Source organism: Sarcophilus harrisii, chromosome 1 (assembly GCF_902635505.1).
Source record: "Sarcophilus harrisii chromosome 1, mSarHar1.11, whole genome shotgun sequence".
In the NCBI taxonomy this organism is placed as follows: domain Eukaryota; kingdom Metazoa; phylum Chordata; class Mammalia; order Dasyuromorphia; family Dasyuridae; genus Sarcophilus; species Sarcophilus harrisii.
In genome coordinates, this window is record NC_045426.1 from 559,261,313 (window position 1) to 559,282,957 (window position 21,645).

The window sequence follows — 21,645 nt, forward strand, 5'->3', positions numbered from 1 at the left end:
GTAACTGATTACTGTTTCTAAGATTTAAACAGAAGCAAAAAAAAAAAAATCTTTTATCTGGTCAGACTCAAGTCCATTAAAAAAATTTAGTTCATTAAATTCATTAAAATAGGCAGTCTAGTTTTGCAAAAATAAAACAAAACACCCCCCCCCCCCCCAAAAAAAACCAAACAAACCACGAGTCTACAAAAACATGGACAGACAGATTTGTTCTGGTGCTTTTATTATTAAAAAAAAAAAAATTCTTTTTGTCAACCAGAGAGGTTCATATTTAACCCTCTCTTCCTTGTTTTTTAGATTACCAGAACTTATGTCAATAAAACCCCCAATAGCAAATCAGCATGATGGAGAGGGCTGCAACTAGGCAGTAAAACCAAGAAGGGGACTGGAATAACTATATCCAAGCTTAAAAAAAAGGGAAAAGGACAGTTTCATACATGACCTGTAATGTTATCAGAAAAGGTATGTGAAGCCTTAAATCCTAAGCCTTTAATTTTTTCAAGGAGGAAAACAGCAGAAAATACAGGCTGTAACAAAAATCCTTATGTTGACTATAACCAGGAAAAAAAAAATGGACTTCAGTCTCAAGTAAAATGCTACATGCTGTCAAATTTATAATATAAGTCATGCCAACTGATATGTGATCAAAGAATATGAAAAGGCAGTTTTCAGATGAAGAAATCAAAGCCATCTAAAGTCATCATGTGAAAAAAGGCTCTTAAATCAATTCTGATTAGAGAATGCAAATTAAAATAATTCTTAGGTATCACCTCATAGCTGTCAGTTTGACTAATATAACAGTAAAGGAAAATGACAAATGTTGGAAGGGATGCAGGCAAATTGAGATAGTAATACACTGCTAGATCAGTGAATTGAACCAACCATTCTGCAGAGCAATTTGGAATTATGACTAAGGACTATTGATCCAACAATACTACTACTATGTAGATAAGCCAAAGAGATCATAAAAAAGGAAAAAAAAAAAAACAAACAGACATGTTTTGTGATGGCAACAAATTGGAAATTGAGGGGATATCTATCACTTGGGGAATGGCTAAACAAGTTGTGGTCTTTTATTATAATGGAATATTATTGTGCTAAAAGAATTATTGAACAGGCTAGATTTCAACAAAATCAGAAAAGACATATATAAACTGAAGCAAAGTGAAAAGGGTAGAACCAAAAGAATATTGTACACAGTTATACTGTTAACTGTAAAAGACTTAAGCTATTAAGCACTACAATGATATAGAAAAGGATTCATGATAAAAAATGCTACCCATTTCCATACAAAGAATTGATGAAATTTGAATGCATAATAAAGCAATCTGTTTTTCAATTTTTTTAAACTTATGCTTTCACCTCTTTGGGGATCTATGTCTTCTGTTACAACTTAAAAAAAAAAGTTTAAAATGGCTTTTAACGTGTAATTGGAGAGGAAATTAAAAAATATATATTTTTAAATGCTATGTGATAGGGATAAAAAGAAAAAACAAAACCAGTAGGGAGAATTACTTGGTCTTAGAATGTAATTCGAGTAGAAATATAGTAAGTCTCTTAGAGAATGACAAATTAATTTTGTCATCTCTGATTTTCAATAATGTTTTCTAGAGTATATGTGATCAATATAAAATATCTTAAGTTTTCGAAATCAATACTTTGTGGAAAAGTTTTATCATTATATGGTTCTAGGAAAACCAACAAAATTAAGAATTTAGTTGGTAGTTCCTTTAAAAGGAACATTCTAGGTAATTTATAGAAATCCTGCTATACTACAGAATCTTTTATTGATACCAAATATAATTCAAAATAGTTACAGGGGTGGGGGAAAAAAACTTAATGTGTTGGTCTACTTGCTGTTCAAAATTATTTATTACAACAAATGATCTGCAAAAATAACAGATGAATCCATGATCTATCAAAATCACAGTGATTAAGCTGGTTTTGAAAAGTATATACTTTAATAACAAAGCAAATTACAAAGTATGTCATTTTTAATTTTTTATGGGAAGAGTAGAGGGGGCTATAGGAATTAAAGAAATATTTCTATAGGGCCTAATAGCAACTTTTTATATTTATGTATAAAAGAAAAAAATCCATCACTTCAACAATGATAGCTTTTTGTGAGAACATTGTTTCTGTGTGCCATACGTAAATTTATAAATTTCAGAGATAGAAAGGAACTTTGTTTAGAAGGTCCTTCACTTGACATGAGAAAATTCAGATCTAGAGAATAAATGATCTGCTTATAACTACAAAGCAAATGACAAGAGCTGTGAATGGAGCCAAGTGAGTCTTTCAATTCCAAAAGGAGTTTTTTCCTCACTTAGCTTTGGGAAATAAGTTGTATTCGAGTATACACTTGAGTATAAGCTATTCTTGAAGATGGGCACTTTCTCAGAATCATAGACTTTGTAGGAACATCAGCTGTATGGACAAGTACCTCAACTATGCTAGTGAAATCAATAATTCTGCCAATTAAATTACTCTAACTACCAAGTTTGTTTTTATATAAAGAGATAGCAACAAATTGTAACATATTCTATATATAAGGCTTGTTTCTGAAACTATACTTTAAAATAAAATAAGGGAAAATACCGAATACATATTACAGGAAAAAACAGCTTATTACACATACCTGATAGCTTCAGCCATCTTAGTGCTTTCTCTTTTTCTATCATCTGTTAAACGCCGAATGAAATAAATAAAATCAAGACCACAGCAGAAGACACTCCCAACTGCACTAAGGAGCACAAGCTTACTGTCATCAGCAGCAGCTGTATTCAGTGCACTCTGGACCTCCTTCATTACCTTTTAAGAGAATCAAGTAAAACTTGAAATCAAACATAGGTCTCCTTAATAGAAGAATTAAAGGATCTTTAAAATTATGATGACAAGGTAGAATGAACAAAATAACTGCAAATGTCAACACACATTAAAACTGGTTGGGATGATGCTTTAAATTAGAGACATATTTTTTAAAAGTTCATAGAATTCACTCAGAGGGAGTGAGTTTTCTTTACTTCCTACAAATGCTTAATAATATATGCAGATTTTTAAAAATGGGTTTTTAAATAATTGTAAATTTCTCATTTTCCAAACAGTGATGGGAAATGTCAAATTATGTTCACACACACAAAAAATAAAAGTCATCAAGTCCTCAAAAACCACAAAGCAGTATACTGATTATTCAGAGCGACTCTTAGCTGATGATGCATTTTTAATATTCATTTGGCATTTCTATATTTTGGTCAGCAGGTGGCATATGCAACCAGTGCACAGAAGCAATTTCAGTTCTATTCAATGAAATCACTGAAAAGGATATGAATCAAAATAATTCAATTATTTGGTATAATTTCATTACCTTAGGAGTTTAATTTTAGAAAGGCAGAAAACTATTTAAAAATGCTTAACAAGTATCTATCATGAAATAAACAGTGAAGCAATAAAATTCTCTAGGGATGAAAGGCAAAATGGGGATTATTTATAGTTTTTGACCTAGAAATCCCACAATGAGGCACATATCCCCCCCAAAAGGAGCTCAGAAACAGAAAGGTCCCATCTACACCAAAAATACTCATGGTAGCTTTTTTGTACTAAAATAACTAGCAACAAAATAAGTAACATGATTAGAAGAATTCTAAACAAATTGTGTTATGTTAATTTATTAGGTTGGAATTGAGAAGGATGAAAATGAAGAATTCAGGAGAGGGAAAATTTTATATAAATTGAAAATGAAATAGAACCAGAAAACATGTCTAAAATAATTTGAATGAAAGAAAAATAAACTGAAACTAAGATGGTTCCAGTGCAGAGAGGAGAAAATGTCTCCCTTTGCTCACTGCAGAGTTGAGGGGCCAAAGGTATAAGATATTGTACATATGAACTTTCATCTTTTCATAATTTCAAAATTTTCAAAATCTTTGTTAAATTTAGCTTGTAGGAAGGGTCAGCTTTAATCATCTTGTTGGAGTTCTGTACCTGAACTTCACAGAGGGAAGTGCAGCTATGATAGCTAAAAGCGGTTTTAAAAAATACCAAGTCCAAATATTGGATAACTAAGACATGATAAACGATCTCAAAAATTCATGTATTTTAACATCTTCCCTACATCCCACAAATAAACTTGAGTAAGATGGAAAAGTAATGAAAAAAACTTACTACTTCATCCTTTCTGCCTACCCTCAGATACAATGACTCAGAAGGACAAAGAGGTAAGAGATGGAAGTGTTGGATAATAGATTGAAAAATTAGACCTCAAGAATTGAAAACTCACCTCTGGGTTTAATGAATTATTTTCTGATGATTTTGTTGATAATAAGATATGGGTGAAGCCATCCTGCTTTCTAACCACAATGTCTCTGTATCTGTAAGCACTTTCAGTTTGTCTCACACTAAAACGCAGCCTTTTGTCAAAAGGCTGGTCTCTTCTGTCGTCAATAAACCTCCTTTTACTGGCTGTCACTGCTGTAACAGACGTTTGTATATTGGTTGTTCCATTGGCTGCTAATGTATCCATAAGGGCAGAGGTACCTGAAAAGTTTTTAAAATTAGTAAGTATTCAATGATATTCAACATTTAAGATTCATGTCTGATTTGGAAATTTACTTTTAAAAGCTCAATAGAATAAACGAAATATTCAAAGTAGATTAATACATTTTTAAAAATTAAAACTTGATTATTTAAAATCTGTTTCAATATTTAAGACCTATTTTTTCTTGAAAACATAGTAAAGCTCTAGGAGACAAAACAAAAAAATTCAATTATTTTCCTTTTATTAAAAGAAATATGAAAATACATTTGCATAAAAACAAAAAAAAAACTGATTCCTAAGTTAAAAAGGAAAAGGACTTCTAAGGTAAACCATCCCAAATGTGACAAGTAACAAAATCTCCATCAATCTATTTCATCATCTGAAAATATAAAAAAGCTCTTTTTTTTTTTGGCTGAGGCAACTGGAGGTAAGTGACTTGCCCAGGATCACACAGCTAGGCAGTGTTTTAAGTGTCTGAGGCCAGATTTGGACTTAGGTCCTCCTGACTTCTGGGTTGGTGCTCTATCCCCTGCACCACCTAGCTGCCCTATAACGAAACTTTTTAAACTGAGGGTTGTGATCTCATGTGGGATCATGGAAAATTTGGCAACAATAAAATGTTTGATTCCAAGATCAAAATTTATTAAAACTCAAATGCATGATGAGTCCAACGTGTTTCTGGCAGCACCTGTTTGTGTTGAATTTCATGTCACTACAGCCTTGGTTCTGAACTCACAATACTGCACACTTTGCATGGTGTGCACACATACTGCCAAAAATATCTCAGATAGGATTCAAGACTAGGCCATGTAAAAATTTCTCTGCTGAAAAGGGGTCACAAGAAGAAAAATTTTAAGAAATTCTGACCTACAATGTCTCTATCACAAGGTACAAAAAGAAACAAAAGAAACATTTCCCTCCCTCCCTCCCCCCGGTTTTCCCCCCATGTTTATTATCTCATCATTTATTCCCATTCTCTACTTAAGATATTCTTCCTAATAAATATAAATAACTAAAAATAAATGACCAGCAAATAAATCAGACAACAAATGCAATATTGTAGTTATAGTCCTCACTCACTCAGCTTCCTCACTAACAAAAGGAACTGAATTACCATTTGCTATTCTTTGGAATAAAAAATTTATTGCAATCAACTCAAGCTGAAATGTCTCTTACTCATGATATAGATTTATTTTATTTATATTATCACAGTCATTGTTCCCTTGCTTGTTTTTTTAAAGCCTATAATAATTTAGTCTTCTGATATTTCTCTTAATTTAATATTATTACTTGTAATACAAAAATCTTAATAAATTGATACATCACAAATTACTTAACCTTGCCCCAACTGAGGGACACTCATTTTCCTTTGACTCCATTTTCACTAGTACAAAGAATGTGGTTATTTTATTATATATATAGATCACATCTGTCAGAATTTTTCCTATAAGAAATTATGAAGTCATCTTTGTGGATTTGCAGTGAAGTAAAAGAATTGCTAAATTTACATGTTATCTAAATATCAGAGATTTGAAGGATTATTTCCTTTCCCCCCACATATATTGAATCATTGGCATTTCCTCTGAAAATTCTGTTTTTGGAATATTTATCTGTAATTGCTCTTAATCTTAATTTCAATCTTTTTTCTATTTGGATAACAAGCATTATATTTGATATTTTACTAGTACATGGGTTAGTAAACTCCTTTTATTTATACAACTGGGTATGTATTCTGAAACTTAGGGGGCTAGTTATACTAGCTTCAGCAGTGTCACACCAGTTATCAATCTATTATGTCATCTGGCCTCTTTAGATTTCAAATTTTTCTGAATTGAGAAGTTCCTAGTTGAATTTAGACAAGTTTAAGAACTTTTTTCTCTCCCTTTCACCCTCTTGTCCCAATAAGGTTCCTTTCTACAAGCATTTTTGCCAATGCCAAAGGATTTACATTTTATGTAATCTAAATTGTTTATTTTATTGCTTATAATCTCTCGTATCTATTAAGAAACCTCTTCTTAGTAACAGAGTTGGAAGAATTCCTAATTTTTATGATAGGACCTTTTTAGTATGTTCTCCAAGATCTTCAGTTTTTTAAAAGTAAATTTTGTCTTTTCAACTAAGAAATTTTTTTTCCTTTCTATCTCCTCACTAAACACCCCCCCCCCCCCCCCCCCCCCCCCCCCGCAAAACTCTTGGTAATACAGTGATTGTAATACAGAATTGCTCTACTCATACTCTACAGAATCTGCCACAAAATATTTCCTTACACAAGCCACTGCCTCCATAATAATATTTGCTGTCATCTATAATGCATGATGGACAAACCAACAAACTCTCTTCCAATGCAACTTATGTTCTTATTCTTATTTATTAAACACTAACCTATATAAATAAGCCTGATAATTTCTAATTCTAAATTCTATTTTAGGTTTATGCTACAATTTGCTGTCAATTATAGCAAAAATATATGCCACTGTGTATATCTTCCAACTCTAATGGACTTCATTTTTGACATCAGCATAAATCATAGATGAATATATGTTCCTTTTTAATGTCCTTTATAATATTTATAATCAGAGAACCGAATAAAATTATTTATCATATATTCATAAGAATCTTATATAATTCTTAAATGTCTGAAAAATTGTTGTTTAATGACAGGAGGATCATTATTATCAGGAAAGACATAAAATAGAGAGATGGATGTTGACTGGGTATTTGCCACTATATTGGAGGCAATGAAGGGAAGAGACCAAGTCAAAAAGGGATTCTCTATAAATAATGAGCACCTACAGAATTTCCTGTTTGCAGAAGGCACTTGAGCTGTTATTTTAAGCCCTTAATATTATAGAACTTCTTGAATGAGAATTTCAATTCAAGATAACTATGCCTAATCATACACACAATGCCATTTCTACAGATTATGCCATTTGTTTGGATGGAAAGTCTATAGAAATAAATCATCCATTAATCCACATTTCTTAACAGATATTTCAAGTGAATGAGTGGAAATCAGCAGACTAGAGTGCATCCATGATACTATAAAGCTCCTTTAATTACATCAATTGCAATCTGAAAATAAAAAAAGTGATTTTTTTTTTTAAATACTCAGTCTTATCTGTATTTCTGTTTGGCTACAAATCATAAGATATTAAAATATTTACAACAAGAATAAAAAGTAATTTATCGCTGAAAGTAATGGAGAAACACATAAGGAACATAAATAAGGTATAACAAATAATTATTAAAACTAAATAATGTTAAAGAAAAAACATGCATTGTTTACATAATGATGGTAAGGAATAACCCATGGATCCATATATTCTGATATGCTTGTAATATATTAAGATAATGTGAGAATAGAATTACCTGTAGCTAATGTACAAAAAAAGAATGTAGACAAAAGCAGGATGAAGGAACTAACTGAAGGGGACATTCTGCAATGTTGACAATAAAAGATTATAGATCCAACTGAGAATATATATACCTTTTTTTTCTTGTGATGCCTATGAGACTACTGTGGACAGTTGTATGGAATACTTTAGCAAGCACTGTGAGACTTAGCTAATATACAGTATCAAACTTGGGTGTAAGGAAACTTGGGTTTGGATACTGGCTCTGACCACAGCTGATTGACCATATGAGATAATTGGTTTTTATAAATCTCTGATTTCTCATCTGTAGAAAAGGAATAATAAAAAAAACAGATGTTGTTTTCTGGAAAAAGGCTCGTAAAAATTTGTCTAACCTTTTCTCATACATTTTTTTTTTAAAAAAAGTCTAGGTATATGTAATTCATACAAAGATTGGATAGATGATTAAATATGCATGTTGGCTCAGTTTATTCTTGATTGGGAAAATATACTTTCAAAGTGCTTAATATATCTATTTTCATATATCTTAAGAACTGATTTTTCAATTTATTCAAAATGGAGTTAATTCCAACAATAACTTCCTATGCGTATGCATGGAACAGTTGTCTTTCTGTCATTTTTTAAAAAAAAAGTAATTTTCTACTAGGGATAATAACCACCACTCCTTTGATAGAGATTTCTTCATGGAAATTTGACCAATCTTTTCCATTTTTAAATAGACTTGGAAAGGTCTAGCTTCACCATGTACCTTTGAAAACTTTCTGATAATATTTTGATTCTACTGCTTCTCATGGTGCTAAGAGCAGTGTCACTTAGTACCCTACTATCATCTGCAAAATCTTCTTAAAGAATTTGTATTTTTAACCAAGGCTGATGATTCTTGTCTTTTGCTTCTCGTCATTAGGCTAAGAAATTAAATGACTTGAATTTCATGGTTTTCAATTCCTTGTGGTGATTGCAATTGTTCTAGAGACTTCTTTAGGAAAGGGGTATTTGTGTCATTTTTTAAAAGCCCATTTTTTATCATCAGTAGCTGAATCAAGCAAAATAAAACGACAATATTGGGGATTTAAAGAGACCTAGCATACAAAATTCCAAAATGTTACCAGTAATTTTCAAAATGATTTGCAACTGGTTAAATAAAAAAATAACATCAATGGAAAAATATTAGCTATATGATATATAGACATTTGATAAACACAAAGACCCTAGATGCATAGACACCAAAAATTCTGGGAAAATTATTTGAGAGTACTGAAGAGATTAGATTTAGAGCAACAACTCACAGTTTATGCCAATGTAAGATCTAAATGGGTACAGTGACTTAGAAATAAAAGGCCACATCATATACAAGTTAAAGAAAAATGAAAATAATTGCTTATCAACTATTAGGAGAAAAAGTCTGTGTCCAAACAAGGTATAAAGGGGATCACATAAGATAAAAGAATTTAAAGAATTAAAAAAAGAATTAAAAAAGAATTAAAGAATTTTGGCATCCAAAAAACGTTAAGGAAAGCAACTGGGGAAAATTTTTTGCATCTACTTTTTTCTCTGATAATAGTCATTTCTAAGAGCTGTTTCCAAATTGATCAGTGGCATAAAGATAGAAAGATGTATTTTCTCAAGAGAAAAATACTTCAGGCTCATTGTAAACATATTTTAAAAATGCCATAGATTATAGCAATTCTGAAATTTCAAATCCAAAGTGGTAAAGTAGTTAAGCCAACAAAAAGGAAAATGATGAATGCTAGAGGGGGGCTGTGGAAATATATGCACATTGAGGCAATGTAGGTGGAACTTGTGAATCCTCAAATGACTAAATAATATGTGCTCTCTGATCAGGCTATACATCACTGCTAGGTTGTAACTAAAAAGAAAGTTAAGAAAGGAAAAGGTTCTTTAGGTATAATAATATTTATAGCAGATCTATGTGTTGATAATAACTAGTAAAGAGATGACCATTAGCTGGGGAATAGATGAATTAAGTTCTGTTATATGACTGTGATGAACACTGTGGCATAAGAAATGAGGAAATAAAGATATGGAAATAATTAATAATTCTATGAACTGATTCAGGGTGAATTGAGTAGAACTAAAATAAATAAATAAATAAATATATATCATTAATATTATAAAAAAAGAACACCTTGAAGATTTTATAAACTAATTAAATATTATGAGTTGAATAAAAGAACATTTTTTTTACATCACCACCACCACTATAAAAACAAACAACTTTGAAAACTCCGAAGAACTGGTGGTTGTTCTCCTATGTTCTCAGAGGAGCAAAATGACAAGTTACAGTGTATCTGATTGTGGCTGATAATACAAGCTGGGAATGCTTTGCCACAAGTCCTACACAAAATAGTCCATGTGGACATTAAGGGTGAATTCTCTAACTCTGTATCCTATGTTTCTTCTGAGGTAAATCGAGTCTATCTTGTTCACAAAGTGCAGCAATTTCTCTGAGGAGGGCACACCATGGGTGGACAGTCCTATGCCACTGTTTATCATGTCACACAACTTAATTCTAAAGTTCTTAAAAGAGACCTTGAGGGTGTCCTTTTTTGATCACCACATGAACATGTACCAGCTGTGAGTTCTCCATAAAATTTAAGCAAATATATTTGGCATTTGAACAATGTGGCCAGTTCAACAGAGTTGTGCTCTCTGCAACAGTTTGAATGCTTAGCAGTATAGTTCAAGAAAGGTCTACTTTATCACCTTGCCAGGTGATCTTCAAAATCTTCCTAAGATGATTACTTCAATGACCATGGATTGCTCCAGGGGGCTATGACAAAACATGATGTCCTTTACATAAAGTTGATGATTTAAGCTGCAAAATGAGATGTACATACTCTCAAAAACTATTTGCAATAAGGGCAATAAGAAACTGTTTTGCCATGCATATTTACTACAAAGGAAATCTGAGTGGGGAATGATGAGAAAAAAAGTAGATTTGTAAGATATGCAATAGATCTAGAATACTACATGCATGCACTTTTGGATAAGGAAATGGCTATTAACTTTGCTTAACTCTTTTACTTGATTGAAAGAGATTTCTCATAAAATGAGAATATAATTCAAATGTGTGTAATGTAGTAATAAAGCACATCAACTAAACTTTTGCAAAAGGTCATGATAAAATGATAGAAAGGCCTCAATTGTGTATTCTTTCTGAAGATTCCCTACATCAACAATCAATCACTTCTTGCCTATTCAGGTATCAGTTTCATTTTTTGTATGTGATGTTATGCAGTATCTATTCCTAAACTTGTCCCAATTCTGTACATGATATATAGGTATGAGCTTCTTGTGTATTCTACAAACCTTTGGTTTCTTTTTTTTGTAAATTTCCAGTCACATTTTTTTCATTATACTATGTTTTGCTTGAAGCAGGCTAAAGTTACTTAGTGTTAAAGGTTAGGTTGATTTAATTTGGAGAAATTTACTAAATTCCTGGTTCTGCTGTACAAAATTAAATTACCTTCAGAATGATGTTTAAACAAATGATCATGAGCACAGAAATGAGATAGTTACGTTATACATAAAACTTTTCTTTTGAAAGTAATAAAAACAATTATGCTGACTTCTTCACTGTCCTGAAAAGAAATTCTACTTTAATTTAAACTAATAATGTAAAATATCAGTAAATTAATGATGGATTACAAATTTATATCATCAACAAATAAATATTTAGTGTGATTTAGAACATCTTTCCCCGTTACTGACCTTTCTCCCTACTATTTTTACTCCAGAAGCAGAAATAAGCAGCTCGCAGAGGGATATTAAAATTATTTTGTTTGTTTTCAGAGTTATCACTGCTTATAATTTTGTCATTTAGAGGTCAAGTTTACTGGTTCACTTCTTCACTTCAGCTTCTCAAACAGACTAATCTTCACAAGTAAGTCTATTTCTACAACTTTTTAACTTTTTTTCTTTGTAAAACTTTTATCCTAGTTTTTCTACCACCACAATATAATGAGTTACTTGTGAAGGATATATGGAGGATCTTGAAATCAAAAACCCAAATCTTTTATCTCAATAGTTTTATTTCATGTCTTTGGAGCAACATATATTACAGGCCTGTTTTTGAGAGAGAGATTCTTACCTAAAGGGATAGGTAAGTTAACAAGAGGGTCAAAAATTTGGGTAAGAACTTATTTTATTAGTTTATCCTAGGGTGATTAGGATGACAGAATGATTCAAAAAACAACTTGACTTGTAAGTAAAACAAAATGTCATTTTGTTTATTTGAAATAAGAAACATAATTTCTAAATCAAAATACATTTTTTAGCTCATCCTTTCTCAGAAGAAAAGTAAATTTGGGTTGCTTGGTGTACTCATAATATACCATTTTACAAAGTAAAATGAAATGATCACCTTAATGAATAGTATAGATAATCATGGTCATAATTATTTGCATTCACAATTTTCACAAATGTTAAAACAGTCTAGAATATTTTTTCACAAAAGAATGGGGGGTGGGGTAGGAGGTAGGGGTGGGTAGAGGGAAAGCAAAATAATTCTTTATAGACATAGGCATGGAACCATTATTCTGTTGCTTATTTCTGTGACTTATTTCTTCTAATTCTTCTGTTTTAGGAATGTGTTTATCTAAATATATATATATTTTTGTATCAGACAGAAGTTATTAAGAACAGTGATCAAACTCCCTCTTTTCCAATTCCTTTAAAGATTATTTTTAAAAAACATGTTTCATACACTAAAAATTCCTTCTGAAAATGTAGTTTCCAGATCAGAATTGAAAAAAAAATTCATTTCCTTTAATATTAAAAAAGAATTTAATTTTAATAATTTTTAGAGTGCCATGAAACAAAACAATAGAACATTATGTAATATGCTTAAAGCAAATAATTAGGCCCAAATTTTTGAAAAATTTCTCAGTTTTATATTTCAGAAATGAAAATAAAGTTCTGGTAAACTCCTTTGACAAACCTCTCCCCCCATCCCCATAAAAACATAACATAAGCACAAGATAATAAGATAGAGAACAGGCTAATGGGGATCAATTTTGGCAACTTAACTGAAGAAAAGATTTTAATGAGGAAAAATGGGGGAAAAAAGTGACAAGGATAAAAAGGCACTTATGGGAAAAAAATTTTTTTTAAAAAAAGACTCACATATAATAGATAGCAAAGACAAGTATCTGAGAGTTAAAGTTCAAACCAAAAATTTAGAGTGATCGTGTAAAAAGATTTGTTAAAATAAAGGCTAGAATTAAATGAAGCTGATGATCAATACTAACAAAAAGTTCTGCTGGAAAAAGAAAAAGCATCAGGACTATTTTTTTTTTTTTTTTTTTAAGAACAGATAAAATGACAATGAAAGATAGGAAGACTAAACTAGTCAACTTTTGATTTCTTTTTGATATTACTTCCAAGGACAATGATTTAGCTTTAATAATATGACACTGGATCTATTATACGTATAAGTAAAGAATACTCTAAATTGTTCAGTTGCTTCATCTGTCTGCCTCTTTGTAACTCCAATTGGGGTCTTCTTGGTAAAAGTAATGGGTTTGCCATTGCTCTTTCCAATTCATTTTAAATATGAGCAAACAGGGTCAAGGACTTGCCAAGGATCACACAGTTAGTGACAGGGACTGCATCTGAAACTACAGTCCATCTCTCTTTCTATCATGCCATCTTTTTCTACCACAATTATAACTATTACAGAAGCAGGACCGAAACAAGCTCAATAGTAGTCAGATTTGGCTTTATTCACCCCTCTCTTGTTGATGAAAGCATATTGAAATGTGTAATTTCCTCTAAGAAGTGCTTTAGTTGCATAACCAATTTCAGTGTGTTATCTCATACATTTTAATAAATTTGATAAAAAATTTTCTGTTCATTGATCCACAATGTAGCATACATTTTTATTTTATGGCTAACTAATTCAACTGTTCTTTGAGATTCTTTATTGAACAGATTATTTTAGTCTTGTAGTCAAGGAAGTATTTAAGATTTGTACTTTTCTACATTGAAGTATTTAAAGAGTGCCTTGTACTCCAGAAAATACATAAATCCCATTGTGTTTCAATTTAGTATTATTCCAAAGTTCTCTAAGATTTTTACTGTGTGTGTGTGTGTGTGTGTGTGTGTGTATGTATTTTAGATTTCTCTAATTCTGAAAGGGATACATTAAAGGCTCTGACTACTATACATTTTCCATTTGCATCCTACAATTCAATTTTTTTGTATTTAGATGTTATATTAGGTAAAAATATCGATAGCCTTAAACAGAGATTCTTAAATTTTATTTCTATTTACTACAATCTTATCCAAAATCATTTTCTTTCCCTCTTCATTTTAGAATTTGACTGAAACAGAATAGGCTTTGTCCTGTATCTCAATTTTCTCCTTCATTTAAATGATTTTTTAAAAAAAACTTAAATTCAATGTGGTTTGCTGTGTAGAAAGTATTGATAGCGATTCACTATCTATACTATTTTTAATCATAAAGCCATCTACCTGTTTATGTTATTGTATTTATTTTTCTATTAACTGTGTCCAAAATAATGATTTCTTTAATTGCTTTTACAAAATCAACTGATGTCATTTTAAGGGTTTATTTTAATGCTATAAATTTTTATTTTTAAATATATTTCTTGTAATTATCTACTTATATAATAAAGCTCATCTTATAATTGGTAATGACACATTTTTCTTGATCATATTTCTTTAGTTCCTCCTGTTTTTTTTTTGTTTTTTTTTTTTTACAATGAAAAACAGTATGAGAGATTTTTGTCTAACAGCTAGGATCTATACATGATGTGACATTATTAATAATGTCCCTTACTTTAATACCATAAACAGTTTTTTGTGTCTTAATTTTAATCTGATCTCTATATTAATCTCCAATGAGGGGATGGTCACCTCTCTCTCTTCCTTCTTTTTAATCCCTTTTTCCTTGGAGTTAAATATATAAGATCAATATATGCTTATATGCTTTTTGCATAAGTACATACTTAAATACATATATGAATGTGTTTTGCATTTTTACATCCAGTTCAAAAGAAAATAATGCTCAAAGAAAATCTATTTTTCCCCTTACTTCCCTCCATATATGTATATTCATCATCACTATTATATAAATTCATGCTTCTTCCCCAATAAAACCATCTTAAGCTTCCCTTTCCTAAGAATTAAAATAATAAACTAAAACAAATGAATAAAACTATCTTTAGAAGATCTAACTTATTTAACTTTATAATTAATTTTACATTATGAAGAACTTAAGGATCTAAGAGTACACCTGTCACAGTAATCCCTATTTAACATGTAATCAATTCCCCCACCTTTCCAAATGACCAAACTGTGTACCTTTTCTATATTATTTTTCTTTTGTGTTTTATTTCAAAGTGTCCAATCAAGTTTTTCAATCAGGAATATCTGGATATACTCTAATTCATTAAAAGCAAATCTTCTCTTCAATCCATTGGAATGGATAATAAGACTTTATCATAAGTTTTAAAATATTGTATTTGAAGACCACTTCTTGAAAACAGCAGCCACCAAACTTGATGTGATGCCAAATATACTTTCCAGGTTTACAAATTAAATTCTTTGATTATTTGGAGTATTGTACCTCTTTACCTAGAAGTTCTGGATGTTAGCTGTCAGGTTTTTGAGAGTCTATGGTTCTAAAAGGTCTGGGCAGTATTAGTCCATGATTTCATGGAAAGATGGTACACAAATTTGTTCATTATAACTTGTTTCTCATATGCTTCTAATATTGTGTATCATTTTTTTCCTGTATTTTTCAACTCCATGATTTTCTTTTTCTGTCTTTAAAAAAAAAAAAAAGTTATTTCTTGTACTATTACTGAATGCTTTTCTTTTTCTTTTTTTGCTCACACTATCAGAGGGTTTCTTAGGTAATCCTCACCATTGTTTCTTCTAAAGAATTAAATACCATTGTCATTTCTAACTATCTCTATTTTTAAAAAAATTTCATTACCTCCAGACATTCCTTATGTTATTATTCTTTCTTTTAGGTTATAAGACTGTTTATATATGCTTGGGTCAAGCTCTGTTGTTATACTGCTTAGTTTAAATGGGCAGTCCTTGGTCCTGAATTCAGTGATCAACACTTAATTCCTGCCTTCTGTTTTGTTCAAGCATGAGTTAATTGAAATTTGGGTTGGGCCCTCTCTGCTAGCTTTTTGGGTTGAGTGTGGGATTCTTATATACTGATCTAACCCTGATCTTGTTTATGGGAGTGGTTGAAACCCCAGAGTCAATCTTTGCCTCATAGACCACTGACTTGGCTTCTCTTGTGCACATGGGACTGTTTACTTTGAATTTTGCTATCCATCTACCATAGTTTACCTCTGCTCTGTGGTCCTATAGAATTATCATAGTCTTGCACTAAATATAAGAACTCATAGTTCATTTCCTTTGAATTCTTTATCATTCATGTTTGGGTATTTAAAAAACTACTTTGTTATCTGTGGTATATCATTTTTAACTAACCTCAGGCAGCTAGGTGGTATTTTTAAGGGGAGAGAGAACAAGTTGACAAATATGTACAAGGTATATACATTTACCTTGGTTGCCTTAGTTTTTTCATATATAAAATGTGGATAACAATATCATCTATCTCCTATGATTGTTGTGAGGATGGACTGAAATATTTGTGTAGTGCTCAGCACAGTGCCTGGAATAGATGAGGCTCTGACTATATGAATATCCCATTCCTTTTAATCTGTGGCATTAAGGTGAATCTTCTGGATATTAAGATGTCACCAAACTTTGCAAAATCCCACCATCGAGGGTTTCTTTGCTTTATGGATCGCTATGACTAAAAAAAATGTACTGACTAGATAATACATAAAGATCTTTAAGTAAAACTATTATATGAGGCATTTGCCTTTTGTAGTACTTCCATTGTGACATATTGCTGCTTTTTCAAGTCATTTTTTTTATATCTTCTTACTATTCAATTACTTTCATTTTAATATAAAAAATATTAAGTTGCTTAAACAGATAAATTTGATTTTGAATTGTAAAAGAAAATGAATATGCAATCTGATTTTTAGCAGGTTCTATAAAAGGATGTTAAGGACAGAGAGAACCATGGTAACATTTACTGTGATTGGAACCAAGTCCCACTCTTTTCTTTTTGACAGGTTTTACTTTTATATTACCTTGATTTCTGAATGTATCCCTCTACCTACCATTCATGCTAAAAATAAACAAATAAATGAATGAATAAAAGGGAAAGGGAAAAGTACCATTTCAACAGAACTGACACACACACACAAGTGCCAGAACTCTAGCAAATTGCAAAAAAGGAAAGGAGAAAAATTTTGTGGATGAAGACCGGGGTTTGGGGGAAGGAGAGAGGAGAAGAGAAAAGAGAGGGGAAAAAAGCAAGAGCTTTCTATAAACAGAATTAGTCACAGTATTTTAGCATTTCCATTTACGCTGCTGCTGTCTCTGATCTTATTGTGTCAAGGTGTCTTCCTATTTCTTCATTTAGAAACAGAGGATTAAACCTCACTTGCCTATTTTACCTTCTCATTTCATTGTTAAAATAATCCTGGATTTGAAGGTGCTTTGAAAATGGCAGAGTACAAGATAACATGTAGGCATCTCATTTTATTTTTCTTCTTTGAAACAGAGGTAATTCATATTTTTATTCATTTAAAAAATATTGCCAGGGCAGCTAGATGGCACAGTGAATAGCATCAGCCTTGCCTTCAAATTGGCGTCAGATACTTAATATTCTCCTAGCTGTGTGACCCTGGGCAAGTCACTTAACCCCAATTGCCTCGGGGGGAAAAAAACCACACGACTTAAAAAAATATATATTTCCATTGGTGTTGGATTCTTCAACAGCATTAACAATATCAATTTAACAGAGGATACCTTCTTTTCATCTGTGTGGTTGTAGAATAGGTCCCCCCTATTATTTTAAGAAATCATCCTAGAAAGTTTTGTTTACAAAGTTTACATACACTCCAAATACACTTCTAAAGTTCTTCCTAATGTTTGATTCATAATTCCAAGTAAAGGTTTGAAAACTATTAAAAATCCAAACAGAGTTTACATGAGGAGTCCACTTGCTCACACAATCTATTATCTAATAATATACCAGACTGAGAAATATTCACACTTTTGTCAAGTGATCTTCAACCTCAATATTTGCTTTTAGAGCATATACTTTTGGTTACTTAATCCTAAAAAACAAAACAAAAACATTTTCGAGTCAGTACAGAAAAGGTACTACCTCTCAGAAAAAATAAAACTGTTTTGGAGTTGAGTAAAACTTAACTTTAGTTACTACTCTCATGTACCACCAAACCTCTAAAGCCAATATAATTACCATTAGGCCTTTATTTCCTTAGGTATTTTATTGATGCATCTATGACTATTGCTCTATGCTATTGCTATTGCTCTCTTGCTCTATTGCTATCATGATTCTGTTCTTATGTTCATCAAGGCCAGGTTCTGCCTGTCTTCCAAGGTAACTAAATTAGTCCAATAAACTCCTCATGCTAATTTAACATTGGGGAAGTCAAAGAGCTGCTGAGAGTGTTCTACAATTTCCTATACATAAAAAAATCACAAGGATATTCAGAATTATTTCATCTTTCTAGTATTTGCTTCTCTCTTCCTTTTGGAAGCTATGCATGGTTTTCTAAGTGAGAAAAAAATGGAACAGGTTAACTATACTTGTATTTTATATTTTACCTGATATGAATGATCTATGTTCAAAATGTTTTGATTTATATTATTTCTGTGGCTAACACAATTAAGGCATCTAATATGATATCATAAGGGACTTGTATGAAAAAAAAAACTGGACAGTATGAGATGTTAATAGGTCATGAGGAAATAAACACATGGATAAGATAATGAGTTCAGAATCCAACCATTCTGGAGAGCAATCTGTTAACAAACTGTTAATTTTTCAATTTTTTGAAATTGGGTTCGTTAATTGTTGGAGGTTCAAAAAGTTCCTCTTTTTTCAATGAGAGTCTTTTCTGGCATGGTATGGGTATATAGGAGCCTGGCATTTGAATATCACAGATTTTTATTCAGCTAACTCTATTTTATCTCAAACTAGTAGAGCTTGATTTTTTAAAAAAAAATTTCTTTTTAAAAAATTATTTAAAACAAATACACAATAGAAAAAGAAAATTTGCTATCTGCACAGCAGAATATAAGAGAGGATTCAAAATATAAAGCAATACATGTGAATTTCACACACTGTGTTCAGATCTATCCATCTTTTCCTTGCTTCCTTATAGGTCTTTTGTTCCCTGCTGTGCAAAAATTAAGATTGTTTTTCAACAGAAAATATATAAGACACACATACATAATTGTCTATTCAAGATAGAGGATTTCGTAAACCTGTCTCTTACTAAAAGTCTGTCATTCTAAAAGCATGTGACGATCAAATTGTGGGAGAAGAAATTAATAATTTGTAAAAGGTTATTTTCTTAGGGACTTTTGCTTTTTGTGTCCTATAACCATCTAAGGTCATTCTCAATAAGTATTTCATGTCTTCATGCCAATCTGAATCTTAGGTACCAAAGGAAAGCTAGAGTCTAATTTTATATGCCAAATGACATAGTATGTAGACATTTTAATTGTTATCCCATTACTGGGGGAAAAGACAACAAAATTGTAATACTTGGGGATTTCAAAGTTGCTCCTCACAAACCTAGATAAATTTAACAATAAAGAAGGTAAGAACTTGAAGATCATTTTAGGAAAATTGGATATGATAGACCTCTATTAATTAACAAGTAAGAATAGAAAGGAGTATACATATTTTCATGATTATCCTTGGCATCTTAACATTAAATCACCATATAACTATGCATAAAAAAATTTAAAAATAAAAGCAGAAATATTAAAAACATCTTTTACTGATCCCAACAAATTAGGAATTAAAATGAAAGATAATAAAAGAAAAGATATAAATAATGTATAAATTGAAAACTAACCAGAGGATAAAAGTATAAAAATAAATCATTTTATGAAAATGACAATGAAACAAAATATTAAATGATTTTAGAACAGAGCAAAAACAACCTTAAGGGGAAATTACATGTCTAACACAATAGGAATTATTAGAAACACAGTAAAGGAAATACATATAGGAATTCAACTTGCAACTAGAATGACTAAAAAAACAACTAATGAAAAATACAAACTGTAAATAAGAAAATTCTGAAAATCAAGTGCAAAACCTATAACAAAATAAAATAAAACAAAAATTATCAGTGAAACCAGAAGTTAGTTCTAAGTTGATGTAAACAGGAAAACCCCCAAGTAAGCCAAATTTTCAAAAAGGAAAATAAACAAGGATAATTAATAAGAGAAAAAAATTAGAAACTACTTTTGGTCACACACCAGCCAAAATTACAACTTTAAATGAAAAGTGTATTGTTTTATAATGTAAAATGTCCAGATTAACAGAAGAAATAGGATGCTTATTAAATCACACAATCAGAGGAAAACTAAAAAACCACAAAGGAACTCCCAAAATGGGGATGAGGGACAAGAACCTAATAAGTTTACAAGTTGATTCTTAGAAGCTTCCAAAAAACAATGTGTATATTACTTAAATATTAATTTTTTCACAAAACCAGGAAAAATTAGGAAACCTGATAAATATATAACCTGTTAGATAAAGACAAAAGCAGAGAATAAAAACTATAGACTAGCATCTCTAATGACAATGATTCAAAAAATACTGCATTAAATTCAACAGAGGATTTTGTGTGTGTGTGTGAGAAAGAGAGAGAGAGAGAGAGAGGGAGAGAGAGAGAGAGAGGGAGAGAGAGAGAGAATGAGAATAAATGAAAAATTATCCAGCTACAAGGTTCCATTTTTATCAAGAACTAGTTTCAATATCAGGAAAAATACAACAGAATAACACTAATACCAACAACAATAATCACATAATTATGCACAAAACATGCTTGAAAAAAACTGAGTAAAGAATCTCAAAGGAAGTAATTAAAAAAGTAGATGAGGGGAAGAAAGGGACTGATAGAATCTGAACTGGAACAATGTCTGCCAAGTCAGTTTAAAAAATATATATTGTATTACCACCATAAACTATAGTAAATTCAAATGCATATATGGCTTGGAGTATATTGGAAACTGATATCTAAGATTAAGAGATGATAGCGCCAAAATAAAATGGTGAAAAAAGTATGAAGGGGCAGCTTTCAGAAGAAAAGTAAGCTATCAACAACCAATTGGAAAATAGAAAGACAAATAAAAAATTAACAAAAGTCAAGATTCTACATCACAATAATTAGATTGGTAAAGAAAAAAAGAAAATAGCATTTGTTAGAGGAAATGTGGGAGGATAGGTGCCTATCCATGCATTCTACAAAACAATTTAGAACTATGTCCTATCAATAAAACTACACAATTTACACACAGAGAGACCACTACTACACTAAAATATCAAAAAAGGGGGAAAGGATGCATATTAAAGAGGGCATATATCAATTAGGAACTGAATATACAAATTAAGGTACATAATTAAAATAGATTCAGAGAAACCAGGAAGGTGTGTGTGTGTATGTGAGAGAAAATAAAAAAGGGAGAGGGCTTGCACCAGAAAGGACAACAATGTATTTTTCTACAAGAGGGTAGGATAGAGATTTAAGAACTCTGATCAACACATTCCAGAAGATGATGAATCATGCTTTCCACACCTTGGCAGCAAGATAATAGAAG

The 21,645-nt window shown here is 31.0% G+C and overlaps 1 protein-coding gene across 5 annotated transcripts in view; it reads right to left on the reverse strand.

The window, feature by feature from the left end:
- CDYL (chromodomain Y like) overlaps positions 1-21,645 on the reverse strand; it is a 156,826-nt gene that overhangs the window by 14,480 nt on the left and 120,701 nt on the right. For all 5 annotated transcript variants that reach the window (XM_031946915.1, XM_031946916.1, XM_031946914.1 and 2 more), the window contains 2 exons: positions 4,277-4,533; positions 2,639-2,811 (listed from right to left, as the gene is read on the reverse strand). In XM_031946915.1, coding sequence (XP_031802775.1) covers positions 2,639-2,811; positions 4,277-4,533 — 430 coding nt within the window. The remainder of the gene's footprint in view (positions 1-2,638; positions 2,812-4,276; positions 4,534-21,645) is intronic.